General features: G+C 49.7%; 2 protein-coding genes across 2 annotated transcripts in view; one reads left to right on the top strand and one right to left on the bottom strand.

The window, feature by feature from the left end:
- TONSL (tonsoku like, DNA repair protein) overlaps window positions 1-19,935 on the top strand; it is a 53,841-nt gene extending 33,906 nt beyond the window's left edge. The window contains 13 exon segments of the mRNA XM_087958913.1: window positions 1,388-1,604; window positions 1,606-1,650; window positions 1,652-1,978; window positions 1,980-2,049; window positions 4,056-4,126; window positions 6,380-6,536; window positions 7,317-7,395; window positions 10,476-10,777; window positions 13,113-13,284; window positions 15,130-15,308; window positions 15,456-15,529; window positions 16,657-16,790; window positions 18,972-19,935. Coding sequence (XP_087815039.1) covers window positions 1,388-1,604; window positions 1,606-1,650; window positions 1,652-1,978; window positions 1,980-2,049; window positions 4,056-4,126; window positions 6,380-6,536; window positions 7,317-7,395; window positions 10,476-10,777; window positions 13,113-13,284; window positions 15,130-15,308; window positions 15,456-15,529; window positions 16,657-16,790; window positions 18,972-19,165 — 2,021 coding nt within the window. The 3' untranslated portion in view covers window positions 19,166-19,935.
- On the bottom strand, window positions 19,934-27,494 carry VPS28 (VPS28 subunit of ESCRT-I). Its single transcript, XM_087958931.1, has 9 exons — window positions 27,333-27,494; window positions 27,214-27,246; window positions 27,072-27,105; window positions 25,057-25,146; window positions 22,267-22,372; window positions 22,023-22,124; window positions 21,842-21,895; window positions 20,639-20,730; window positions 19,934-20,423 (listed from the first exon to the last, which is right to left on the bottom strand). Exons 1-9 carry the CDS (start codon window positions 27,367-27,369, stop codon window positions 20,306-20,308), a joined length of 666 nt encoding a protein of 221 aa, XP_087815057.1. The 5' UTR covers window positions 27,370-27,494; the 3' UTR covers window positions 19,934-20,305.
- Between the last annotated feature and the right edge of the window lie 389 nt (window positions 27,495-27,883).

The raw sequence follows: 27,883 nt of genomic DNA, 5'->3' as shown, positions 1-27,883 counted from the left end.
AGGTGGATGGTGAATGGCCCCTCCCAGAGGGAATAAAAGAGGACCAAATGGGGAGTGGGGTTTTTCAGGAGACAGTTAGTTCATCCCTGCATGCTTGCCAAGTATTGTGGCGTCTGAAAGATATCGGCCTGGCAGCTCTCCAAGGCTGATAAAGGTCTGTAATTGGGAGCTTTCTTGAAAGACGGTTGGCCGGGACTTTGCTGGAGAGGAAACTCATTGTAGATAGATAGATGTTGGCGCGTTGTGCAACAAGGTCACCTTAGTGTAAAAAGATTGGGACTGGGTTAGGGACTTCTGTCCCTACTCTGAGTTGTGTTGGAGGGCGGTGCACGAAGGGAGGCTCAGCCAACCTCATTGTACACGTGTTGTACTCTGACAAATAAAGGAAATAATAATGTAAATCAAATAAAAGGGGTTTATCCGCATGAGGACTCCGCTTCGTTCTGTTGGTGGGGGGGGAGAAAGCCTAGGTCAGAACATCAGAGGAGGATGGCTGGGTCACCAAGAGAGCCAGGCTGCTATCCTTCAGGCCCTGGCTGCCCCCTAAATCAGGGGGTCGCCAATCTCTTGGACCTCAGGGACCACCAAACTCATCATTTTAAATCCCACAGACCGGAGACCCTGGGAAAATCCCCCCAAAAAGTCTTCAGGAAAATCCCCCACCCTGTTTTCCTACCGATCGATCGTTCTTTACTTGGGGTCGCAGGAGACCGTCTCCAGCTCCGTTCTCAGTGAGAGAGAGAGAGAGGGAGAGACTTTTGGCTTCATGCAAGGAAAGCAGCAGAAGCTGCAGAAGTCTTTCTTTCTCTCCCCCAAACTCCGCCAGAAATGAGTCTTTGTGAGACTTCTCACGCCTGCGCAGCCTCTTGGAGCAGGAGGACTTGCAGGGTCCCAAAGACTCATTTCTAGTGGAATTTGGGGGAGAGAAAGAAAGACTTCTGCTGCTTTCCTTGCGTGCAGCCAAAAGCAGAAGAAGAAAGAAGCGGAGAGAAGCAGTCCAGTGGCCAGGCCAGGCGCATGAGGTGCATGGGGCAAGTTTCCCCCTCCGTCCTTTCCCCCTCCCCTCACTACCTCGTGTTGTTCGCAATGCAAGCGACACAAGCTTTGTGTTCCCACGGGCCATGTGCGCGGAGCAGCCTTGTGTTCCTACGCAGCCTGGATTATTTGCTTTGGGGGGGGGGGGACATTTCTCTGCAGACCACCCAAATTTTCTCGCGGACCACCCATGGTCCCCAACCCGCTGGTTGGGGACCACTGCCCTAAATGATCACCCCAAAAGAGCAGCTGCTGTGGAAAGAGGCAGCTGACCTCCCTTCCCTGTCCTGGAGCTTCTCAGGAACCCTCGGACTGTGTGGGCCCCTTTGTCTTGACCCCAACTCCCTTGCAGGTTCCCGGCCCCCGCCTCCCCGAGGAGAGACCCCCAGCCAGCTCTTCGACGCAGAGCTCTCCGAGCCCCAAGCACCCTGCTCTCTGAGCCCCCCTCCGAAGCCCCCAGGCGCCCGGCAGCACCGACAAGAGGCGGACGAGGACTACATGGCCCCTCTGCGGCCGGTCAAGAAGAAGCAGCGGCTGCTGGGCCAGACCCTGGTGGGGGAGGCAAGGCCAGCCCCCTGCAGACTACCAGGCCGCCATGCTTGGGCTGGGCAGTGCCCCCTCCGCCTCCCTCCCAGCCCCCAGCGGCAAAGGGGGCCCCCAGACCGGCTCTGATCCCAGCCGACGAGTACGTGGGAGACGACTGGCTGGAGGACGACCTGGCGCCTGGCATGGGGTCTCGCAAAAGGTCCCGCCGGAGCCCAGCCGGAGCTTGGGGGTCCGGGTCGGAGGACAGCGAAGGGGGGGCTCCTTGCCAGCCCCCTGAGACCACCAAGTGGAGGAGGAGGAGACCGGCCCGCCAGACTCGCCTCACTCTGGACCGGGCCTTGCTGGGGAGGAGCCGAGGGCCGGCCCACCACCCAGAGCGGAGCCGGCCGGGAGCCCAGCGGCCTTCTGGAAGGAGCCGGCGGCAGCCCCACTTGGCGGGGAGACAGCCCACCCTCGGGTGCCGTGCAGGTGAGATTTGGGGCTGAGCACCCAGGGGTGGGTTTCAGGGTGTTTTACCACCGGTTCTGTGGGCGTGGCTTGGTGGGGTGCACTTTGCACGCCCGCAGAGGGTTTGCTACTAGCCTTCTCCAATCCTGCAGTCTCCCTGTGTCTGTCGGGATTCTGGCAGTCCCCCATTTAAATCTTGAGTCTCGAGCCAAACTTCCAAAACTTCCAAAGGATTTATTGAGAGTTAACGTGCCGGCACTGCCTGGGTGCAGCCGACTCTGAGGCACCTGATTCATTGTCACCCTTGACCCTGTTTTTCCCCCCACCCCCTGGCTGTATCATAATTCATACTCTCCAATGGGACACACCCATAGCCCAGAGTCGTCAATCGTGCTCTCCAGATGCAGCAGAAACTTCAGTCACCTAGTTACTATCTCTGAAAACTATCGATGGAATGCACTTTCGATTTCCAAGCTGCCGCACTGCTCTTTCAATCCCCCTTTCCCCCCCTCCCTTTCTGTTGGCAACTCTAAAAGGACCATAGAAATATTTTATGAGTTGACAAGGGGTGGCTTTCATATTTTTTTTTTACCCCCGGGTTCTGTGGGCGTGGCTGGTTGGGTGTGTTTTCTCCTGCAATCCTGCACTCTCCAATGTGTCTTCAACAACCGTTGTGTGGCAATCCAGCTGTGCCGCGCGAAGCAGGTGAGGTCGAAAAGCAAGTAATAAAGGTCAGAATAGAACCGGGGCGGTTGGCAGGGCCCAGCAGCCGATCGTGGGAGCGAACCGGTTCTCTCACGGATGATTGTCGGAACTACCAGTTCAGCCGAATCGGGCCAAGCTGGTAGAATACCGTCACTGCTGAGCACCCCCGCCCCCACACACACACACACATCCTCCCCATCCTGACCTGGGCAGCTTCCTCAGATTGTATTTGCACAATATTGGGGAAAGGAGAACCCTCCCATTAGACGAGGAGGGAATTCGGAACGAGAACTAGACTGTGCAGAGATGGATAGATTGGTATTAAAAATACCAATTAAAAATAAAGGAGAAAGAAGACACGGAATATTACCTAACCTAGAAAAGATTTTAGGAGTGGGTAGAGCAGGGGTCTCCAACCTTGGTCACTTTAAGACGTGTGGACTTCAACTCCCAGAATTCAATTCAATTCTGAGAGTTGGAAGTCCACAAGTGTTAAAAGTGGCCAAGGTTGGAGACGGACCCCTGAGTTAAAAAAAAAAATCATTTAAAGTTGTGCAGTGGTTAGAATGCAGTATTGCAGGCAGACTCTGCCAGCTGCCAACAGTTCGATCCTAACCGGCTCATGGTTGACTTTCATCGTTTCAGGGTGGGTAAAATGAGAACTCAGATTGTTGGGGTCCAGAGGCTGACTTTGTAAACTGCTTAGAGGGGGCTGTGAAGCACTACGAAGCGATATATAAGTCTTAAGTGCTGTTGCTAAGTGGGAAGGAAGGAAGGAGGGAGGAAGGAAGGAAGGAAGGAAGGAAGGAAGGAAGGAAGGAAGGAAGGAAGGAAGGGGCATGGTGGAACGCAGAATGCAGTATTGCAGGCTGACTCTGCCCACTGCCAGCAGTTCGATTCTCACTAGCTCAAGGTTGACTCAGGCTTCCATGATGAGAATGAGAATTCTGGGAGTTGAAGTCCACAAGACTTAAAGTTGCCAAGGTTGGAGACCTAGAGATAAGAGGTAGAAATTAGGTGAAGAAAGATTATTGTTTATGTAAGAATTAGATATAAAGAGGGTTTATAATTATAAACATGTCGGATACAATTAACAGAATTAGAAATGAGAGAAATCTAGTTAAAATTATTCTGTTACATCATTACTATTAGTGTTATTCGTATAAACATTAATATCTCTGATTGTTTGCTTTTTACCTTATCGTAAACGATATGCCCTGACAATACACAGTATTCAAAATGTTTAGGAATAAAAATAAAACATACACTGGGGGTGAGGGGGAAAAAGCTTCCTTAACCTCTGCTCTCCCCTCCCTATGCAGTTGCCATCGCCGCCTGTCCGGGTGCGAGTGCGAGTTCAGGACAGCGTCTTCCTGATTCCAGTGCCACAAAGGTAACGGGGGGAGCAGGGAACATCTGGCCAGCCGACTCGGGCTGGGTCAGTCGGCAGTCCAGCCAGTCCCAGCCAGTCTTCCCACTGGCCTCCCACCAGCCGGAATGGGACAACTGGCTATGGCCAACTTGCCGTGGGACAATTCAGTTTAATTGTTTAAAATAATATAGAATAGAAGAAAAGACAAAAGAGTTGAGTCGAGTCGAGTCGAGTAGAATATAGGAATAGGAATAAGAATAAAAATAGAGTAGAGTAGAATAGAATAGAATAGAATAGAATACAATAGAATACAATAGAGTACAATAGACAATAGACAATAGAAACAGAATAGAAATAGACAATAGAAACAGAATAGAAATAGAATAGAACATAGGGATAGGAATAGGAATAAGAATAAAAATAGAGTAGAATAGGAATAAGAATAAAAATAGAATAGAGTAGAATAGAATAGACAATAGAAACAGAATAGAAATAGACAATAGAAACAGAATAGAAATAGAATAGAATATAGGGATAGGGATAAGAATGGAATGGAATGGAATAGAATATAGGAATAAGAATAGGAGAGAATAGAATAGAATAGAGAATAGAAATAGAATAGAATAGAAAGAATAGAATAGAAATAGAGAATAGAATAGAAAGAGAATAGAAATAGAATAGAATATAGGGATAGGAATAAGAATTAGAATGGAATGGAATAGAATATAGGAATAAAAATAGGAGAGAATAGAATAGAAATAGAATATAGGGATAGGAATAGAATTAGAATGGAATGGAATATAATATAGAAATAAAAATAGAGAATAGAATAGAATAGAACAGAATAGAATAGAAATAGAATATAGGGATAGGAATAAGAATTAGAATGGAATGGAATGGAATAGAATATAGGAATAAGAATAGGAGAGAATAGAATAGGAGAGAATAGAATAGAGAATAGAAATAGAATAGAATAGAAAGAATAGAATAGAAATAGAGAATAGAATAGAAAGAGAATAGAAATAGAATAGAATATAGGGATAGGAATAAGAATTAGAATGGAATGGAATAGAATATAGGAATAAAAATAGGAGAGAATAGAATAGAAATAGAATATAGGGATAGGAATAAGAATTAGAATGGAATGGAATATAATATAGAAATAAAAAGAGAGAATAGAATAGAATAGAACAGAATAGAATAGAAATAGAATATAGGGATAGGAATAAGAATTAGAATGGAATGGAATGGAATAGAATATAGGAATAAGAATAGAATAGAATAGAATAGAATAGAATAGAATAGAAACAGAAACAGAACAGAATAGAATAGAATAGAATAGAATAGAATAGAATAGAATATAGGAATAGGAATTAGAATAAGAATAAGAATAAGAAATAGAATAGAATAAGGGATAGGACAGGATAGTTCGGTAGTTCGAATCTCACCAGACTCCAGGTCGACTCAGCCGTCCGTCCTTCCAAGGTGGGTAAAATGAGGACCCAGAGTGTTGGGGGCCAGAGGCTGACTCTGTAAACCGCTTAGGGCTGTAAAGCCCTGGTAAGCAATATATAAGTCTAAGTGCTATTGCTATTGCTAAGTGGGAAGGAAAGAAGGAAAGGAAAGGGGAGGGGAGGGGAGGACGGGAAAGAAGGAAAGGAGAGAAGAAGAAAGAAGGAAAGGAGAGCGGAGGAGAGAGGAAAGAAGGGAAGGAAAGAAGGAAGGAAAGAAGGAGAGGAGAGGAAGGAAAAGAGGAAAGGAAAGGAGAGGGAAGGAGAGGAATGGAAAGGAAAGAAGGAAAGAGGAAAGGAAAAGAAAGAAAAAAGGAAAGGAAAGGAAAAAGGACCATGCTGGTGCAGTGGTTAGAGTGTAGTATTGCCGGCTGACTCTGCTCACTGCCAGCAGTTTGATCCTGACCGGCTCCAGGTTGACTCAGACATCCGTCCTTCAAGGGTCGATGAAACGAGGACCCCGATGGTTGGGGGGCTGACTCTGTAAACCGCTTTAAGAGTTGGCTGCGAAGCGGGATATCAATCTAGGTGCTGTTGCTAAGTGCTATAAGTCTTGAATGAGGGGGGCGCCATCTCAGATTCCCCAGGCAGGGAGGGAGGGTCTCTAACACCCCCACACCTTTTCTCTTGGCATAGCTGGTTATTAGATGGGGCTGGGAAGCCCAGTGGCTGACCCCAGGTGAGAAGCCTGGGTGTGCGTGGGTGTGTGGGTGTCTTTCTCCGAGGGCCTCTGCTTTACCGGCCTCCTTCCTCTTCCTCGCAGCGAGGGCGAGAGCCGGCCGGTTGCGTGGCTGGCCAAGCAGGCCTCTCAGCGCTACTACCAGACCTGTGGCCTCCTGCCCCACCTGACCCTTCAGAAGGAGGGGGCCCTGCTGGCTCCGCAGGACAGCATCCTGGATGTCCTGCAAAGCAACGAGGAGGTGAGTGGCGGCCGCTGGGGGGAGGCGTGTAAAGGACTGGGGGGTCCTCCCACAGGTTGTAAGGACATAGCAGGGGGCTGGTGGGTCAGGAGTCACCACCCCCATTTAAATCCTGAGTCTTGAGCCAAACTTCCAAAACTTCAAATGGATTTATTAGTAGTAAACATGTCCGGCATTGCCTGGGTGTAGCTGACTCTTGAGACCCATCGTTCATTGTCACCCTTGACCCTGGTTTTCCCCCTGGGTGTATCCTCATTCCTATCCTCCAATGGGACACCTCCATAGCCCAGAGTCATCCGTCATGCTCTCCAGTTAGAATTTTGCCAAGGCAGAAACTTTCAGTCACCTAGTGGACTATCTTTGAAATCATGTATGGAATGCGCTTTCGGTTTGCAAACGGCCGCACTGCTCCCCCCCCCCCCACCCTCCCTTTCTGTTGGCAACTCTCAAAAAAGACCAGAGAAATATTTTTATGAGTTGACACCAGGAAGCCAGAACAAACTCCCTGGAATTTGGTTGGTAGGAAGACTTTTGTGTGTTTTTGGCCTGCTCTCGACGGAAGCCCCTGGCCGAAGGAGGGGAGGAGGGGGGCGCCCTTGGGACGAGCCACGCCACGTGGCGGCAGAGGTTCGGGGCTTCTGAACGGGGGGGGGGGGGGGGTCCTATGGAAGGGAAGAAGGGGAGGGGGGGTGTCCCAGGGGAACCCAGCTCCTGGGGAGGGGGCTGTTCCTTCCCCTTCCAAGCCAGCTGACCCCCACCGTCTCTCCTTGTCTGTCTCAGGTCTTGGCTGAAGTCCAGTCCTGGGACTTGCCGCCCCTCCTGGAGCGATACCGCAAGGCCTGCCGGACCCTGGCGGTGGGTAAGCAGCCAGCCTGCCCCTGCATGGCGCTCTCTCTCTTCCTCCTCCTCGTCACCATCCTCTTTTAACCACCCCATCATCCCTTGCATTGGGCAGCTGAACGGAGCGGAGTGTTTTACTGGCCGGATGCCCTTCCTGTTACCAGGGCGGAGTTTTGTTCAGCTGACATATATTCTCATTGTGCCCAGAGAGAGAAATGTCTGCCTCTAACTAGGATTGAACTCACAGCCTCCAGATTGTGAGGCCAGACCTCCAACCTCTAGGCCAACGCACCACTCCGCATGGCGCGCTCTCTTGATATATTTATTCCTGCCAGGAGCATCCTTATGAAAACTAGAACACTGGGCTGTATATAGCAAAATGAAATTCAAGGGAGAGACAAGGAAAGTCCTCCACTTAGGCAAGAAAAACCAAAATGTGCACATATAAACTGGGTGAAACCAGGCTCAATAGCAGGAACTGGGAGAGGGACCTTGGACTCTTAGTGGACAAGCAGCTAAATAGGAGCCAATGTTGTGCAGCAGCAGACAAAAAAGCCAACACAATCCTAATTTGCATTAACAGAGGGATATAATCAAGATCAAGGGAGGTACTAATACCACTTTGTAAAGCCTTAGTAAGGCCACACCTAGAGTCCTGCATCCAGTTTTGGTCACCACATTATAAAAAAGAGTTTGAGACTCCAGAAAAAGTGCAGAGAAGAGCAACCAGGATGATTTTAGGGGACTGGAGGCTAAAACCTACGATGGACGGTTGCAGGAACTGGACCTGGCTGGTCTGGTGAAGAGGAGGACCAGGGGAGGCAGGATAGCATTTTCCAATATTTGAGGGAGGGGCTGTCCCAGAGAGAAGGAAGGGGTCAAGCTATTCTCCAAGGCACCTGTAGGCCAGACAAGGAATAATGGATGGAAACTGATCCAGGAGAGATTCAACCTGGAAATAAGGAGGAATTTTCTGACAGGGAGAACAATCCACCCATGGAACAGAAGTTGTGGGAGCTTCATCCCTGGAGGCTTTCAAGAAGAGACTGGACTGCCCTCTGTCAGAAATGGTGTAGGGTCTCCTGCTTGAGCAGGGGGTTGGACTAGATGACCTACAGGGTCCCTTCCAACTCTGATTATCTGTTATCTGTTGAAACCTTATGCGCAGCTGTGAGTACAAACCTAGGAACACAACATTTGTAAGAGCCTAGTTTCAGCGGCAGATGCCCCGAAGGATGGTGAGGCCATGTTTGAACAGCCACAAAGCGGATGGTTTTAAGTCAAGGACTCCCTGCACGGAGTGCAAACCAAACGTTGATTTCCTCACCTCTAACTATGGCCTATCTCGTGTTCCTTCTGGGGTCCAGGATTAAGCCAAGTGACCCTTCTAGGCTAGAGAAAATGGGCCCACAGACCAGCTGTGAGTGCATTCTGCTCGGAGGGACCTTTTCAAAGGCTTCTGTTGGAAGTCAGAGCCTCGGCGGCTTTCGGAGCGCAGTTGTTTTCTCGCAGGCATTTCATGACCGAACTAGGTAACATCATCAGTGCTGGAAGGTTTGTGTTGGAAGGCTTCCAAGCGCTGGCACTGGGATCTAGTTTGGTAGTGAAACACTTGCAAGAAAACAGCCAAGTTCAGAGAGCACCAAAGGATCCTGCAGTCGTCTCCTCCTCCTCCTCCTCCTCTTCCTCCTCCTCCTCTTCTTCTTCTCCACAACCCTCCCTCCCTTCGAGCCCTGATGATGTTCCCTAGTTGGCTCACGAAACGTCTGCATAAAAGCTAGCCCGCTTAGAGAGCACCAGGGACTCCTCAGTCCAACCTTGAGCTGCAAATATTCTCCTTTATCGGTACTACCAAAAGCAGCCTTTTGCAAGACCCACCGCAAAGACCTCCGCCACACTTCCAAACCCCTCCCTGTTCTGTGAAACTCCTCCGCGATCAGACCATGGCCTGGTTTGCAAGCCACATTGAGCTGTAGTTTAATTAAAAGAAATGGAATGGAATGGAATGGAATGGAATAGAATAGAATAGAATAGAATAGAATAGAATAGAATAGAATAGAATAGAATAGAATAGAATAGAATAGAATAGAATAGCTATATTGGAATGAATAATGGAATGAATAGAATAGAATAGAATAGAATAGAATAGAATAGAATAGAATAGAATAGAATAGATATTGGAGAAATAGAGTAGAGTAGACTAGAATATTGAATATAGAATAAGAAGAATAGAATATGGAATATAGAATAAATAATAGAATAGAATATGGAATATAGAATAAATAATAGAATAGAATATGGAATATAGAATAAAGAATAGAATAGAATAGAATATGGAATATAGAATAATAAGAATAGAATATGGAATATAGAATAGAATAGAATATGGAATATAGAATAAAGAATAGAATAGAATATGGAATATAGAATAAAGAATAGAATGGAATATGGAATATAGAATATAGAATAGAATATGAATATGAATATAGATATAGAATAAAAGAATAGAATGGAATATGGAATATAGAATATGGAATATAGAATAAATAATAGAATAGAATATGGAATATGGAATATAGAATAAATAATAGAATAGAATATGGAATATAGAATATAGAATATAGAATAGAATAGAATATGGAATATAGAATAAAGAATAGAATAAAGAATAGAATAGAATAGAATAGAGAATATAATATAATATGGAATATAGAATAAATAATAGAATAGAACATAGAATATAGAATAGAACAGAATACAGAATAGAACAGAATAGGAATAGAAAATATGGAATGAAATGGAGTAAAGTAGAGTAGAGTAGAACTAAACACAACACAAGAGAACAGAACAAAACGGAACAGACAGAATAGGATAGGATAGGATAGAATAGATTGGAATGGAATGGAATTCAATTGAATTTTATTGGCCAACTGGGAGTGGACCCACAAGGAACCTGTCTTGGTGCAGAGGCTCTCTGTGTCCATCGAAAGAAAAGAGACCTTCGTCAAACTCCCAATGAAGCCGGCGTGGGCTCCCGCTCCTCCTTCCTGCCAGCGGCCCCTCTAACCCAGGCCCTTTCCTCCCCCCTCTGGCCTGCAGGAGAACTCCCGCTGCTGGGGAAGCTCTTGGAGCGCCAGGCGTCGGCCTCGTCCTTCAGCGCCTCCGGCACAGCCCTGCGCCAGCGCCAGCTGCTCCCTCTCCTGCGGGCCCTCAAACTGCAGGCTTCCCTCCGCCAGCTGTGCCTCTCTGGGACCGGGCTGGGGGATGACTCGGCCGAGGAGCTCCAGGCCACGCTGGGCACCATCCCTGGGCTGAAGGGCCTGGATCTCTCGGCCAACCGGCTGGGCCCCGATGGGCTGCAGAAGTTGGTGGTGGGCCTCCCCGGCTCCTTTGCCTTCCAGGTAGGAGAGGAGCGATGGGCGGGAAGCAAAGCCGAGCCTGCATTTCATTTAAAGCTTTCTGTTCCTCAACAGTCAGCTGGACTAGCTCAGGGGTCACCAACCTCTTGGACCTCAGGGACCACCAAACTCATCATTTTAAATCCCGCGGACCAGAGACCCCCTGGGAAAATCCCCCAAAAAGTCTGCAGGAAAAGCCCCCACTCCGTTTTCCTACCGACCAATCGTTCTTTATTTGGGATCGCAGGATACCGTCTCCAGCTCTGTTCTCAGGGGGGGAGAGAGAGAGAGAGACTTTTGGCTTCATGCAAGGAAAGCAGCAGAAGCCGCAGAAGTCTCTCTTTCTCTCCCCCAAACTCTGCCAGAAATGAGTCTTTGCCGGCGCAGCCTCTTGGAGCAGGAGGCCTTGCAGGGTCCCAAAGACTCATTTCTGGCAGAGTTTGGGGGAGAAAAAGAAAGACTTTGCCTGCTTTCCTTGCATGCAGCCAAAAGCAGAAGAAGGAAGAAGCGGAGAAAAGCAGCCCGGTGGGCAGGCCAGGTGTGGGGCAAGTTCCCCCCCCCCGCCCTTTCCCCCCTCCCCTCACTACCTCATGTTGTGCGCAATGCAAGCGGCGCAAGCCTTGTGTTCCCGCGGGCCATGTGGGCGGTGCAGCCTTGCGTTCCTGCGCAGCCTGGATTAATTGCTTTGGGGGTGGGGGGACATTTCTCTGCGGACCACCAAAATTTTCTCACGGACCAACAGTGGTCCCCAGCCCACTGGTTGGCGACCCCTTGGGCTCAGTGCTAAAGAGGGAAGGGAAGGAACCAAGGAAAAGGAAGTTGAAGGAAAAGGTCCCTGGAGATTATCCCCCCCTCCAGATTGTCCCAAAGGTGTGTTTTTTTTCCCCAAAAGAGCAACTGGATTTTCTTGGGTTTTGCCTTGAAGGCGTTTGGCTTCTCCTCCAGGAAGACGAAGAACTGAACCGAACTGGAGAACCGCAGAAGGTTCTTGGGTCAGAAGCCAGATAAACAAGGGAGTCCAGTTGCCTTTTTGGGAAAAGCAACATTGGGGAGTCAGTGCCCTGTTTCCTTCGCACCTTTGAGAAGATGGATGAATGAGGAGGGAGGGAAGGGAGAAAAGGCATGGGGAGGATGGGAAGGAAGGGAGGGAGGGAGGAAAGGGAAGGAAGAAGGAAGGAAGGAAGGAAAGGAAGGAAGGAAGGAAGGAAGGAAGGAAGGAAGGAAGGAAGGAAGGAAGGAAGGAAGGAAGGAAGGAAGGAAAGGAAGGAAGGAAGGAAAGGAAAGGAAGGAAGAAGGAAGGAAGGAGGAAGGAAGGAAGGAAAGGAAGGAAGGAGAGGGAGGGAGGGAAGGATGGAAAGGGAGGAAGGGAAGGAAGGAAAGGAAGGAGGAAAGGAAGGAAGGAAGGAAAGGAAGGAAGGAAGGAGAGGGAGGGAGGGAAGGATGGAAAGGAAGGAAGGAAGGAAAGGGAGGAAGGAAGGAAGGGAAGGAAGGAAGGAAGGAAAGGAAGGAAGGAAGGAGAGGGAGGAAAGGAAGGAAGGGAGGAAGGAAGGAAGGAAGGAAGGAAGAAAGGAAGGGAAGGAAGGAAGGAAAGGGAGGAAGGAAGGAAGGGAAGGAAGGAAGGAAAGGAAGGAAGGAAGGAAGGAAGGAAGGAAGGAAGGAAGGAAGGAAGGAAAGGAAGGAAGGAAAGGAAGGAAGGAAAGGAAGGAAGGAAGGAAGGAAGGAAGGAAGGAAAGGAAGGAAGGAAGGAAAAGAAGGAAGGAAGGAAGAAAGGAAAGGAAGGAAGGAAAGGAAGGAAGGAAGGAAGGAAAGGAAGGAAGAAAGGAAAAGAAGGAAGGAAAGGAAGGAAGGAAGGAAGGAAGGAAAGGAAGGAAGGAAAGGAAGGAAGAAAGGAAAAGAAGGAAGGAAGGAAGGAAGAAAGGAAAGGAAGGAAGGAAGGAAAGGAGGAAAGGAAGGAAGGAAGGAAAGGAAGGAAGAAAGGAAAGGAAGGAAGAAAGGAAAAGAAGGAAGGAAGGAAGGAAGGAAAGGAAGGAAGAAAGGAAAGGAAGGAAGGGAAGGGAGGAAGACACCACTGATGATAATGAAACGCCTGCAAGAAAACAACCAAGCTCAGAGAGCACCAAAGACCAGGAAGGGAGGGAAGGAGGGACATCACTGATGATGTTACCTAGTTGGGTCATGAAACGCCTGCAACGCCTCAGAGAGCACCCGGGACTCCCCAGTTCAACCCCGACCTTCAAAAGACCCCATCGGTGATGATTTGGGGGGCCTCCGCGTTTCCTGACCCCCCTCCAGTTCCTTGTGCTTGGCTGCCCCTTCACCCCCTTTTCCCTCCTTCCAGAACTTGGAAGAGCTGGACCTCAGCTTGAACCCCTTGGGTGACGGCAGCGCCCAATCTCTGGCCTCGCTGCTCCGGGCTTGCCCCCTCTTGGGCACCCTCCGATTGCAAGCCTGCCGCCTTGGCGCCACTTTCCCGGAGCCTCACTCTCTGCTGCTGGCCGAGGCCTTGAAAGGTAGGAAGAAGTGGGTGGGTGGGTGGGTGGGACCCTTCTGGCTACCCAAAGACAAGGCAGGGGGAGAAAGCGAGGCCTTCAGGGGGTTTCAACCTTGGCCACTTAGACTTGTGGACTTCAACTCCCAGAATCCCCCAGCCAGCTTTGCTCTAATGCACGGGGTCTCGTACCTCGGCCACTTTAAGCCCCGGGGGGATTCTGGGAGTTGAAGTTCTGCAGGCTGAAAGTAGCCAAGGTAGGAGACCCCCTGATTTAGACTTAAAAGTAAGAAAGATTTCTGTTTAGGGATACTGCCAAAAAAGGATAAAAGAGAACATACACTTAATATATGACACGTTTTCGACAGCCGCGAGGGTTACATTTGCACAACCCTGGAAAAATGAGGCAACTCCCACCGATGAAAATATAATTTAAAAAAAATAATTGGATTGTGTGAAAATGGATGGGTTAACATTGAAGGTAAAGGACAAAAAGATACAGAATAGTTTTTAACTTGGGATTTGTTTTACCAGTGGCTAAATAAAAAAAGGTAGAAATTAGAAGTGGGAAGAATACCATTACATTCAAGTAAAGAATATTATTATTACTATTATCTTCTATCTCTGTAAAAGCGAAATGCCCCTCACGCATCATCACAAAATCTCCAGAACCGTAAAGCCTGCAAATGTGAAATTTGGCCCGTATTTTCCTCTTGGCTTCTAGGGGCTCAGTAAGAAAGGATTTTTCGAAATGACCATCAGAGCATTCAGAGTATTTCCTATATTATTATTATTATTAACATGCTCTGATGCTAAGGAGGTCAACTCCCCCTCCCCACTTGAAAAAAAAGAAATCTCTTCCAAATGCAAAACACGAGCAGAGGAGAGGAGGTTCAGTTTCAGTTTCACAGCCCCAAGCAGCTTTAGGGCAGAACAGTTGAGCTAAGCCACGCCCAGGCTCCTTGCTGTCTCCTCCTTGCTCACACAGCAAATACTGTTTCAGTTTCCAAATAGCCCTCCACTCTCAGGACACTAGCCGGATGAACACCGATGGATGCTGGTAGGCAGAGGCAGAATTTTTTCCCTCCTTTATTTTCCTCCCTACAAAAACTAAGCCTGACCACATATTTTCGTAGTGAAGCACTTGGGTATCCACCGAGTTATGTGTATGTAAATGGACTCAGACAATACACCGTTTATTAAGCACTCATATATGTTAAAGAAAAATGGATAAATTAAAAAAAAAAAAACCACAACTCCAGGGGTTTTGCTTGAGGGCCAGAGGACAACGAGCCCCTCCCGAAGCTAAAAAAATCCAGCGATGGTGCGGCCCTCGCTACTCCACTCTCCTCCCTTCTTCTTCTCCCTCACGTTCTCCCCCTCAAACATCTGGAGATGTTTGCCAAGGCTGTGTAGTGGCCCAGAGGGGGAGCCTCTCGCCTCACCATGGGGAGGCCATGAGTTCGATCCTGGGTAGAGGCTGGTACTTGGAATAGACCCGGGATGGTGAACCCTGTGGCATGCAGTGCCAGAAACGGCACGCCGAGCCATCTCTCCGGGCACGACAGCTTGTCGCCTGTTGGCTCTTCCAAGGTCCGGCACACTCCGTGCCAGCCAGCTGGTTTTCGCACACGCACGTGGGCGCCAGCAACCGGAAGTTGATGCGTGCTGGGGAGCTGCTCTTCCCGGTTGGCTGGCGCTCCCCCGCGCACACCTGCATTCTTATTATTTCGGCACTCAGTGCCCAAAAGGTTTCGCCCACATTGGGATAGACTCTCCTGCTCATGCGAGGGGAGGGCTGGACTAGATGACCTCCCAAGGCCCCCCTCCCCAACTCTTTCTTATCCCTACGTTTCCCCCCTCGCAGGAGCTGTGCACCTCAAGAGGCTCGCTCTGTCCCACAACGCCCTGGGCTCCCGGGGGCTCGGGGTGGTGCTGGAAAGCCTGCCCTTCGAATCGCTGACCCACCTGGAGGTGGGCTCCCTGGAACCCAGGCCGGGGGACCGGCCACAGCTGAGGGACACCCTGGTCAGATACCTGAGGCAGGTGGGTGGTCTCCGGTGGCCAAGATGGGGCGGGGGGTGGTGGCCTGGGGCTGTGGGTTTTTTAGGGGGTCGGGAGAAGATCAAAGGCACGGGGACCCTCCCCTCCCTCCCAGACTCCAATTCTGACCCTTGGTGCTTCTCGGGACAGGAAGGCTGCGCCTTGACCCACCTGGGACTCTCTGGGAACCACCTGGACGACAACGACGTATCCGAGCTCGCCAGGTAAGGAGGCGGAAGAAGGACGTCTAGAGAAACAAGCCCTGGTCTCCTTGGCTTGGAGATCTTGGGTGGGGTCGCAGGGACCCTCCCCCTGAGGATGTCTGGAGGAGAAGCTGGACTCCTGGCCGGTTCTGTTGGTCCTCCTCGTGGCCATCCAGCAGGGGATGATGGACTCTGCACTGTTGGGCCTCTGAGAACTGGGGTGGGGGGCAAAAAGGGTTCTCCAATGGATGGAAACTCATCAGGGGGAGAAGCGAGCTGGAATTAAGGAGGAGGGAGCTTCCTGACAGTGAGGAGAATGAACCAGGGGAACGACTTGCCACCAGAAGTTGTGGGTGCTTCTTCATCACTGGAGGTTTCTAAGAAGAGCCTGGACAGTCACTTGGCTGAAATGGTGTAGGGTCTCCTGCTTGAGCAGCGGGCTGGACTAGAAGACCTCTGAGGTCCCTTCCAGCTTCTGTTCTGTTCTATACTAAACTATTCCAATATTTATTCCGTTCCGTTCTATTCTATATTCTATTCTATTTTCTATTCTATTCTCTATTCTATTCTATTTTCTATTCTATTCTATTTTCTATTCTATTTTCTATTCTATTCTCTATTCTATTCTATTTTCTATTCTATTCTATTTTCTATTCTATTGTGTTTTCTATTCCATTCTTCATTCCATTACTCTATCCTATTCTTTTCTATTTTCTATTTTCTATTCTATTTCTATTCTTCTATTCTATTCTATATTAATTTCCTACTTCTATTATTCCTATTATTCCTATTGTTTCTATTTCTACTCTATTCTCAACAGACTGGAACCCAAAGCAAGCAAGTCCTCCTAGGTGGGAGGAGTGGGGTCTCCCAGTTGTGGATGGAGGTTGGTGGGACTGGAATTGTGGGTTCGGGGAGCTCTGCGGACCCCTCCCCCCTCCTGCGCCAGGCCCTTGTCTGGAATGGTATATAGGGGAGTGTTTAGCAGGCTGGGGAATTCTGGGAATTGAAGCCCACCCAGTTGGGAAACCCAGGTATAGGACTTCCTTCCTGAGCAGGCGGTTGGACTAGAAGACCTCCGAGGTCCCTTCCGATTCTGGCCTTCTGTTACTCACATCCACCACTCAAGAGGTTGTTACTCTCCACAGGAGCCTCCTCGCTTGCCCGTCCTTAGCCTCGCTGGACCTGTCCGCAAACCCGGCCATCAGCATCCTCGGTCTCCGGACGCTCTTGGTCACCCTGGAGGAGCGGAAGCGGGGACTCCAGTCCCTTAACCTGGCCGGTGAGCTCGCCGGGGTTTTCTGCGGCTGCTTGTCCCCTGAACCAGGGCGTTGTGTGACTTTTGCTCTGGAGTTTAGTGCATGTCATAGGATGGGTAACTCCGGCCTCTATCTACTCTGAGGGGTCCTTGGTGCTGTCTGAACTGGGTTGTTTTCTTGCAGATGTTTTCATTACTGTCAGAGTGTCTACAGCGTGACTATGATTGTGAGAGACTCCAGCAAGGGTGGGATCCGACAGGGTTAACTACCAGTTCGGTCATTTACGAGGTTCGGTGATTTACGAGGTGCTTCCCTGCGCCTGTAAATCGTCATCAGCATGCTCCTGTAAATCGTCATCAGCATGCTCCTGTAAATCGTCATCAGCATGCTCCTGTAAATCGTCATCAGCATGCTCCTGTAAATCGTCATCAGCACGCTGCATGCAGAGAAGCAGCCTTTCAAAAAGCCCTTTTTTCCTGCTTTTTAAATTGCAGCTGTGCCTCGCACGGCAGCTGAAGTTGAAAAAAATCAGGAAATAAAGGTCAGGTAAAAGCCCAGGTGGGCAAAAACATCAGCAGACATAGAACCGGTTCTATGTCTGCTGCTCTTCAGAGCTACCGGTTCTACAGAGGTGGGACAGAACCGGTAGAAACCCACCCCTGGACTCCAGGAGCATGGTTTATATACATGATTACTATATACACAGATACATGTGTTAGGTAAATACCAGGCAATCAATCAACCTTCAACTCTACACAGAGAACTACAATGGAGATAGAACAGGAGGAGAGAGAGAGATGTCCTCACATGGCCTCCCTTATATAGACAGCTTCTTAAAGCGGCAGTACCCTGCTGGCTCATCCTCAGTTCATCATCTTGGCCTACAGCCTTACAGCAGCTGGTCAGCTATGAAATCTTCATTCCCTTAACAATTACCATATTAGCCGACACCATCAGCGCTGGTAAGGAATGGGGTTTGCTCAAATCCCGTTCCTTACAAGCACTGATGGCGTTACCTAGTTTGGTAATGAAACGTCTGCAACGAAACAACCAAGCTCAGAGAATACCAAGGATCCATTTCAACCCCGAGCTACAAATATTCTCTTTTATTTGTGTCCTTCACAAAAACGAAGGAAACTGCTCGACCTGCTCTTCTTTCACAGCCCAAGTCTTTCGTCCTGCCCAACTTGGCTTCCTTCTCGGAACGATATGCAGGGAAAGCATAACACATTGAATGAACAAATTGATTTTTTTCCAGATCGATTTTTCTCCATTGCCAGTTGGCTTCTGGAGTTACTTCTCCGTGGAGTATAAGGATGCCATTGAAAGAAATAAGTTTCCCATTTCTGTCTGCAAGGCTGTTCATCTGAACGTTTTTATTTATGTGTCAAACATTTTAACCGCTCATCTCTCTCCCAGAGGGGCTGTGTGTTTTAACTTGCAACACTCGGATGTTTTTACTTTTTTGTAGCTATTTTATTGTGTTACTAACTCTATAACCATGCTTCACTAAGGAATTAGGTGGTCAGACTTAGTTTTTGGGAGAAGAAAATAAGGAAGAAATTCTGCCTCTGCCAACCAGCATCTGTCAGAATTCATCCGGCTAGCGTCCTGTCAAGTTGTGAGAGTGTTGAAGGCTGTTTGGAAACGGAAAGAGTATTTGCTGTGTGAGCAAGGCGGGGACAGCAAGGAGGCTGGGCGTGGCTTAGCTCAACTATTCTGTGCTAAAGCTGCTTGGTGCTGGGAAACTCAAACGGAAACTCCTCTGCTTGTGTTTTGTACTTGGTGGGGAGGGGGAGTAGAACTCCTTAGCATCAGAGCGTGTTAATAATAAATAAATAAATAAATAAATAAATAATAATATAGGAAATACTCTAAATGCTCTGAGGGTCATTTAAAAACAAACCTTTCTTAGTGAGCCCCTAGAAGCCAAGAGGAACCTACAGGCCAAATTTCAAGTTTGTAGGCTTTACGGGTTCTGGAGATTTTGGGATGATGCGTGAGGGGTAATTTCGCTTTGATATATATATAGATTTATGACAAGTTGCACGTTGCTCAGAGTCACTCAATAGTGAGCTAGGTGATAACTTAATACAGATAAATGAATGGAAGCCCCTTGGCTGCCTAACAGGGAGAGACAGGAAGTTCCCAGGAGATGCCACTAACAGGCTGCCTCTTCCCCCCCCATCCTCCATTTTCCCTAGGCTGTGCTGTCCGTGGCCCCTTGGAGACCGCCACGTGGGCGAAACTCTCCTCCCTGGTGGGTCAGCTGCAACTCTGCAGCCGGCAGCTAAGCAGGAGCGACCAGCGGGACGTGGCCCAGCTCTGGCGCACCCCGGCCGACGCCTCCCTTCGTTCCGTCGCCCGCCACCACAAACTCTTCTGCCAGAGCCTGTAGCCCAGGCGGCCCCCCGAAGAGGATGGGAGGACCGAGGGGGGTCCGGGGAGACCCCGGCTGCCTTGCCACTCGACGCCATCCCACGACGGAGGGATCCCGGTGGAAAAGAATAGGAAGAGCGCAGCCGACGCGAGAGGAGATTCCCCACCCGTCGAAAACGGGCTGTGGGTGGCCGCCAATCCAAGACTCGTACCGTGGAGGATTTTTGTGCCTGCAGAGGATTTGGGTGGGGTGGGGGTGGGGGGACAAAAGCCCCCTCACCCCTCCCGTGGACAAAGCTGCTCTTTTTAACTAAACCGTTCTCATCGTTGAACTGTCCTCCCGCGTTGAACTGTCCCGTATTTATTGAATGCCACTGTGTCTGGCAGGGGCTGTCAGTAGCGCCGGGGAGGGCTGGAGGCCCCCTTTTAACCTGGGGGGGGGAGGGGGGGTGGAGGAAGGTAAAACTATATTTGCAACCTGGAGAAGAGGAAGAGGGATAGTAAACAATCTCTTGAATAAATCCGGTATCGTCCTCCTCTTTTAATGACCCCGTAATCCCTTGCATCGGGGTGGAGTCTGGGCAACTGAATGGAGCGGAGTGTTTTACTGGCCAGATGCCCTTCTTATCGCCAGGGAGGAGTCTTATATTTGGCAGATATATTCCCATGGTGTCCAGAGAGAGAAATATCTGCCCTCCACCTGGGAATCCAACTCGCAGCTTCCTGACGGTGAGGCCAGAGCTCCAACCTCTGGGCCACCGCTTGGAATAAATCGGATATATGCCCGTTTTAATTGTAGAAAGGTTTTTATTTGCTTCAGACCCACAAAAAATTTTTGCCTCTCCGAGGCTGAAAGCAAAACCCAAATAAATACACATAACACCCCCACCCCAAATCTACTACTGCTCCCCAATTCCAGGCTGCAAAAGGAGGGGCTTGTCCAATGCCCCCCACCCCGTAGTGAAAATACCTGCAACGTGACCCACGCAACGAGGGCTTCTCCGATGGAAGGGAAACGCGAGCCTTTGCGTTTGACTCTTCCCCACCCCCAGCGGCCTTTGAAACCCGGGTGCAAACGCGTGGCGGAGACCCCCCCCCTGTTGCATTTCCCCCTCTGGAGGGACGGGCCCCCCGGGGCTCTCGGCCGCGCTTGGCGGCCTCACGAGTGTAGGAAGCGGTTGAAGGCGTTGTAGGCCGACTCCAAGTCGAAGAGCATCTGGCGCACCTGGGAATCGTCCAGCTCGTCCGAAGCCGACATGCCGCTCAGGGTCTGCAGCCTGGAGGGGGAAGCGGATCTTGGTCACCAGAGGGGGAGGGGCCCCCCCTGCTCAGCCCACCCCAGGAGGAATTGGCTTTCCTTTCTGCACCCCCCCCCCAGGGCTGTGGCCAGTCCCACCAATCTGTCCCCACCAACAGGACACAAGGGCAGAAGCTGGCAAGGGTCTCCTTGGCACAAGCCTTTCTACCCCCGACCCCCCCGGGAAGAGCTCACCATTGGCTCACTTTCTGCCGCCCCTCGAAGTCGGGGGGTAAATGGCTCATGCGGTTCATGGTTTCCATCAACTCCCGAAGGTCTGGCTGGATCTGGAGGGGGCAGAAGAAAAGAGGGGGTGGTTTCCTTGCTCGGTTTCTGGGTTATTTCTGGGAGGGAGGGAGGGAGGGAGGAGGGGGAGAGGAAAAGAAAAATGGGAGGGGAAAGGAAGGGAAATGATGGGGTGAGAGGAAGGAAGTGGAGGGAAAGGAAAAAGGGAGAGGAAGGAAGGAGGGAGGGAGGGAGGGAAGATATGGGAGGGAGGAGTGGGAAGAGAGAAAGGGAGGGAGGAGGGAGAGGAAAAGGAAAAAAGGGAGAGGGAGGGGGAAAGGATGGGAAGGGAAAGGGAGGGAGGTTGGGGGAAACAAGGAAGGGAGGAGAAGGAAGGAGAGAGGGCAAGAGGAAAAGAGGGGAGAGGAAGATGATGGATATGGAGGGGAGGAGTGAGAAGAGAGAAAGGGAGGGAGGAGGGGAGAGCAAAAGGAAAAAGGAGAGAGGGAGGGTGAGGGGGAAATTGATAGGGGAGGGAGGGGTGGGGAAAAACGGGGAAGGATGGGCAAAAGGAAGGAAGTGGAGGGAAAGGGAAAAAGGGAGAGAAAGGAGGGAGGGAGGGGAGGAAGATGATGGATATGGGAGGGAGGAGTGGGAAGAGAGAAAGGGAGGGAGGAGGGAGAGGAAAAGGAAAAGGAGAGAAAAGGAGGGTGAGAGGGAGGGAGGGCAAGAGGAAAAGGGAGGGAGCGGAGGGGAAAGGAAGGAAGATGATATGGGAGGGAGGATGGAAAGGGAGGGAGAGGGGAAACAAGGAAGGGAGAAGGAAGGAAAAGAGAGGGGAGAGGAAGATGATGGATATGGGAGGGAGGAGTGGGGAGAAAAAGGGAGGGAGGGAGGAGGGAGAGAGGAAAAGGAAAATACAAAGAGAAAGGGAGGGTGAGGGAGGGAGGGCAAGAGGAAAAGGGAGGGAGGTGGGAAGGAAGGAAGATGATATGGGAGGGATGGGAAGAGAGAGAGGAAGTTATTGGATCGGAGCAAAGGTACAGACCTTCCTTGAACACGTGCAGAGGTGTAACCCTTTGCCAGCCGTCACCTGTGGTTCACAGGTGTGCTCTCCCCCTCCCCAAAGAGGCCACCTGTGTGGCCAAGAACGCCCCTCCTCCGTTTGCTCACCTCATCCATCGCCCGGATCTCCAAGCGCAGCTTGTCCATCACGGTGATAAAGAGCTGGGAGGGAGGGAGAGAGAGGGGGCGAGGCCCGGTCAGCCAGCCAGGCCAGAGGCCCCTTGTGGACTGTGACCCCCCCTCCTCAGGTAGGTCTCTCCACCCACCCCCCACCCGCCCCCAAACCTACCGACACGATGTCCGCGATGCAACGGTTCAGGTTGCCCTTGTCGTCTTTGATGGTGATTGGCCGGTCTTCCTTGATCCGCTCCATGGCCAGCGGGCAGTCCAGCTGGGAAGGTGGGGGGAGGGCAAGAGGGCCAATTCTTACACAAATCCCTCCCCCCCTCCCTCCCAAAAGGGGGCCTGCGATTGGCCCTCCTTCCTCCGTCGCTCCCCGTGCAACCCCTTCATTTCCAAATTTGCTTTCTTACCCGGAACCGGCGGCAAAAGTCGTCGATGGAGTTGATCTCCAGCCCCTGCACCTGCTTGAAGGCGGCCTTGTACTGCACCAGGAGGCGGGAGCAGGCGGCCGTGTACCTGGGCGGAAGGAAGGAGCCGCCGTTGTCCGAGGCCAAAGGGGGCCGGCGTGGCTAAAACACTGGAGAGGCGCACAAAACGCCCGGTTTCCCTTCCCGGCAAAAGGGGGGGGCGCCTATTGATCTACTCGCGGCGGACATGCTTTTGAACTGCCTGAGGGGGCAGGAGGCTGAGGCGAGGGTGGGAGCTCGACCATTGGACGGTGCTGGGGGTCTCGAACCCAGGCCCTGGCAGCTTTAACGGCAGCTTTTATTCATTTAAAACAGAGGTCTCCAAACTTGGCCACTTTTAAGACTTGGGGGGACTTCAACTCCCAGAATTCTCCAGCCAGCAAAGCTGGCTGGAGAATTCTGGGAGTTGAAGTCCCCCCAAGTCTTAAAAGTGGCCAAGTTTTTCAGAGTTTTTGCGTTAAATCAGCGCCAGCAAAAAATAAACAGAGGTGGATGATGCTTCATTTAACATCTTTATAAACATAATAAGTAGATTTTTACAAACCCGTTGTAGATTTCTCCAACATGGAGCAAACTCAAGACAGAAACACGTTGCAACTTCAGAGCAGAGTTCCAGTCTTCAGCAAGCTAGTTTCTCTTTTACTTTCATTCAGCGGGCAAGCAAGAGAAGCAGTTTCATTTTCAACAGACTCAAGAGCTCCACAGAGCTTGACCGAGCCACGCCTAAGCTCTTTCTAGTTTCAGTTTCCAAACAGCCCTCATTGGCTGACTTAGCTGCTATGCCTATTCCTTGGCTGACTTTGTTACCAAGCTCTATTCCAGGTCATGAATAAGACTCTGACAAAGTTTGGGGATTTAAAAAAACGTTGATTTTGGCCGCCCATCTTTCAGCCGTGTCAGCCTCCAAGAATCCTCCTCCTGCTTATTTTTCCAGCTGCCATAGAAACAGGGGAAGGGAAGAATAATTGGACTTGGGGTGGGGGAGAAGAGTTTGAGGTTTGAGGTGGAGAAATGTAAAACTTTTGGGTGTTTTATTGCCTATGCTTGCTTGCTTACTGCGCAGATTATATGTGCTTTTTGCACCTATAGCTTCAGATCTAGTATTCCTTCCGATGCTACCGCTTTAATTTCCAGTAAAAGTCCTTTTTCTCTATAACCATGGAGTCTTAAGGTTTTCTTTCTTGAATTTTGAACAGAGCCTCACCTCACATTCTACAAGATCTGAAGCAACAGGCACGAAAATATAGGAAAGTTACCCTGGGCAGCTTCCAATTCTATGTTTCAAAAGCATAAAATCACTTTTAAAAACTTTAAAAGACGACCAAACAAAAACATGTATCTATTTGTATGTAGAGTCTTGGGCCTCCTCAGCAGTGCCTGGTGATCAACTAAGTTTGCACAGATAGTCCTTGACTTACAATCGTTCCGTTTAGTGGCCGTTTGAAATTACAACCCTCTGAGAAAAAAACACACGACTTATCGTTCTTCATTCTCAGGGCATTCATAGCACCCTCCCCGGTCATAAGATCAGCACGTACAGGTTGTCAACTCATAAAATATTTCTCTGGTCTTTTTAGAGTGGCCAAGAGAAAGGGAAGAGGGGGAGCAGTGTGGCAGCTTGCAAACCGAACGTGCATTCCATAAATGTTTTCAAAGATAGTCACTAGGTGACTGAAGTTTCTGCCTTGCAAATATCTAATTGGAGAGCCTGATTGATGACTCTTGGCTATGGATTCTTCCCATTGGAGAATACGAATTAGGATACACCCAGGGAGTGGTGTATCCAGGTAACCAGGGTCAAGGGTGACAATGAATGACGTGTCTCAGACTCAGCTACACCCAGGCAGTGCCGGACATGTTAACTCCCAATAAATCCTTTGGAAGTTTTGGAAGTTTGGCTCGAGACTCAGGATTTAAATGGAGTTAAGTGCCAGAATCCTGACACAGGTAGCCTTCCACTTACAAGTCCATTTAGCGACTGTCCATAGTTATACCGTCACTGAAAAAAAGCGACTTACGACCATTTTTCACACTTACGACTGTTGCATGGTCACCTGATCAAAATTCAGGGCCTTGGCAACGGACTCGTAGTCGTAACGGTCGGTGTCCCGGGGTCGTGCGATCGATCCCATTTTGTGACCTCCTGATGGAAAGGCCAGACTCTCTTAACGACCGTGTTACGAACTTAACAAATGCAACAAATTCTCTTTAACGACTGTGGCAAGGTAGGTTGTAAAAGGGGGAAAAAACTCACTTAAGCAACAGAAACATTGGGTCGTAAGTTGAGGACTACCTATATTGCTGCAGATGGAGCAGGCTGACAAGAATACATCCGGCTACCTGGAAGTATAAATGGTCCGTCACAGATCATGGTCTAGGACAAGGGTCTTCAAACGTGGCCCCTTTAAGGCTTGTGGACTTCAACACCCAGAATCCCTGAGCTAACATGACTGGAAGAGGAATCCTGGGATTTGAAGCCCACAAGCCTTAAAGTGGCCACGTTTGGGGACCCCTGCCTTAAAGAGAAAAACCAAGGGTCTCCAAACACGGCCACTTTAAGGCTTGTGGACTTCAACTACATGACTGGAGGAGGAATCCTGGGAGTTGAAGTCCACTAGTCTTAAAAGTTCTCAAGTTTGAAGACCCCCAGGTCTAGGGTCTTCTGCTTGAGCAGGGGTGGGGTTGGGCTAGGAGACCTCCAAGGTCCCACCTGCCCCTGCCATTCCCACTTACTCGTTGGGGTTGACGCAGTCCTTGATGTAAGCCTTCTCCAGGGCCTGCATGGTCTTCACCACAGCAAACAGCTCGGCCATGTTGTCATACCTGAAACCCAGAGGGGCAAATTGGGACCGCTTTGGCTATGCAAAGTTTGGCCTTCCAAAGTGGGACAGATGCCCCCCACCTCCCTTCCTTGGCTGCTCCGCCCACTGGGAGGCTGCCCCTCCCCCAGTTGCAAACATTAATTGCCAAATTAATTGCAGGGAGCCCTCTGACCTCCAGCGGCTCCCCGTGAGGAGATGCCTGCCAATCTGAATAGGCCGCAGGAGTCTCCAAACTTCGCCACTTTAAGACTTGTGGGCTTCAACTCCCAGAATTCCCCAGCCAGCAGGTGCTGGCTGGGGAATTCTGGGAGTTGAAGTCCACAAGTCTTAAAGTGGTCATGGTTGGAGACCTCTGGCACAGGGGATCATTTCGGGGGGGACACGGAGTTATGGATGGCAGGATGGGTGGCATCTGAAGTGAATAAGTAATAAAAAAAATAGCAATGGCACTTAAAGACGTATATAAATGCTTCACAGTTCTGTCTAAGAGCTTTAGAGAGTCAGCCTATGGCCTCCAACAATCTGGGCCCTCATTTTACTGAGGAAGGAAGAAAGAAAATGCAAATGAATGAACAAAAGAAAATATATAAGAAAGAAAGAAAGACACAGATAATGAAAAAGAAAAGGACAGAAAGAGAGACAGAGAGAGAAACAGAAAGAGAGAGAGAGGGAAAGAAAGAAAGAAAGAAAGAAAGAAAGAAAGAAAGAAAGAAAGAAAGAAAGAAAGAAAGAAAGAAAGAAAGAAAGAAAGAAAGAAAGAAAGAAACAGAGAGGCTAAGAAAGAAAGAAACTGGAAGAAAGAGAAACAGAAAGAAAGAAAGAAAGAAAGAAAGAAAGAAAGAAAGAAAGAAAGAAAGAAAGAGAGAGAGAGAGAGAGAAACAGAGAGGCTAAGAAAGAAAGAAACTGGAAGAAAGAGAAACAGAAAGAGAGGGAAAGAAAGGGAAGAAAGAAAGAGAAAGAAAGAGAAAGAAAGGGAAAGAGAGAGAAACAGAGAGGCTAAGAAAGAAAGAAACAGGAAGAAAGAGAGAGGAAAGAAAGAAAGAAAGAAAGAAAGAGAGAAAGGGAGAAACAGAAAGAGAGGAAAAGACAAAGAAAGAAAAAGAAAAAGGGAAAGAGAAACAAAGAGAAACAAACAAAGAAAAAGAAAGAAAGGGACAGAAAAGAGAGAGAGAACCGAAAGAAAGAGGGGAAGAAAGGGAAAGAAATAAAGAGAAAAAGAAAAAGGGAGAGGAAGAGAGAGTTAGAAAGAAGGAAACAGGAAGAAAGAGGAAAGAAAAAGGGAAAGGAAAGAAAGAAAAAGGAAAGAAAGACAAAGAAAGGAAAGAGAAACAAAGAAAGAGAAAGAAAGAAGGAAAGGGGGAAAGAGAAAGAGAGAAAAGAGAGGGGAAGGAAGGAAAGAGAGAAAGGGAGAGAGAGAAAGGGAGAGAAAGAAAGAGAGAAAGAAAGAAAGAAAGAAAGAAAGAAAGAAAGAAAGAAAGAAAGAAAGAAAGAAAGAAAGAAAGAAAGAAAGAAAGGGAGAAACAGAAAGAGAGGAAAAGACAAAGAAAGAAAAAGAAAAAGGGAAAGAGAAACAAAGAGAAACAAACAAAGAAAAAGAAAGAAAGGGACAGAAAAAGAGAGAGAGAAACCGAAAGAAAGAGGGGAAGAGAAAGGGAAAGAAATAAAGAGAAAAGAAAAAGAAAGAGGAGAGGAAGAGAGAGTTAAGAAAGAAGGAAACAGGAAGAAAGAGGGAAAGAAAAAGGAAAGGGAAAGAAAGAAAAAGGAAAGAAAGACAAAGAAAGAGAAAGAAAGGGGGAAAGGAAGAGAGAAAAAGAGGGAAGGAAGGAAAGAGGGAAAGGGAAAGAGGGAAAGGGAGAGAAAGAAAGAAAGAACAAGGAAAGGAAGGAAGGAAGAGAAAGGCAAAAGACAAAAGAGGAGCCACTCACTTCTCCCGTTCTCGGGCGTTCTTGTACAGCTTGACTTCCTGCAAGGAAAAGAAGCTCAGGACCCTCGGCAGGGGTGGGGAGAGAGGGGGGCACTATGGGGGGCTACAGAGGACCCACACAGACCCCCTCCCCCTTCCCCGACTTGCCTCGTAGAGTTCCTGCTTGTTCCCGGGGGCTGGAAGCGAGAGAGGAGACAGGAGAGGTGAGGGTCGCCCCCGAGCCTCGCGCCCCCCCCCCCTCCCCCCCTCCCCCGAGCCTCACCTCCCAGGGCGGCGTTGGCGGGGATCCCGTGGAACATCCTCCCTCCCGGAAGAGCGGCGCCTCTCCCTCCTCGGCCGGTCGGCTGGCCGGGTCTGCCCGCTTCCCCTCCCTCCGCTCGGCGCTCGATTGGACAGGCCGGGGCGGGAGCTGCGCGCGCACCTCGGCCCGCCCCCAGACAGCTGCGGAAGGGAAGAGGGAGGCGTCGCGCGAGAGCTTCCGGGTTCCTCTCGGGGCGGGGCTGCGTGGAATGAGGAGCCCCTCCCCTCACGCCGCGAATACGTTTCGCCCGCCCAAGAAGGCGTCGACTTTGATTGGGGGACCTGTGGGAACCCTTGAGACCGGGCGGGGGCGCTCGCAAGGCCGGGGAGGGAGAAAAGCGAGAGGAGGCGCGGAGGGCGAAGTCAAAGCGGAGCCGCGTTTTCACCTCCCGGAGGAGAAAAGCGGGGCCGGCGGTAACGGGATACCGGGGCGTGGGGTGGGCGTGGGGAAGCGGCGGGTCTCGTACCCGTCCGTGTATCTCCGGCAAGTAGGCACGCCCACTTCCGGTCCTG

The sequence above is a fragment of the Notechis scutatus genome, chromosome 3 (assembly GCF_049901735.1).
Source record: "Notechis scutatus isolate UNSWTSFEM ecotype Mainland chromosome 3, rNotScu1.2, whole genome shotgun sequence".
In the NCBI taxonomy this organism is placed as follows: domain Eukaryota; kingdom Metazoa; phylum Chordata; class Lepidosauria; order Squamata; family Elapidae; genus Notechis; species Notechis scutatus.
This window is presented reverse-complemented; position numbering and strand designations above follow the sequence as displayed.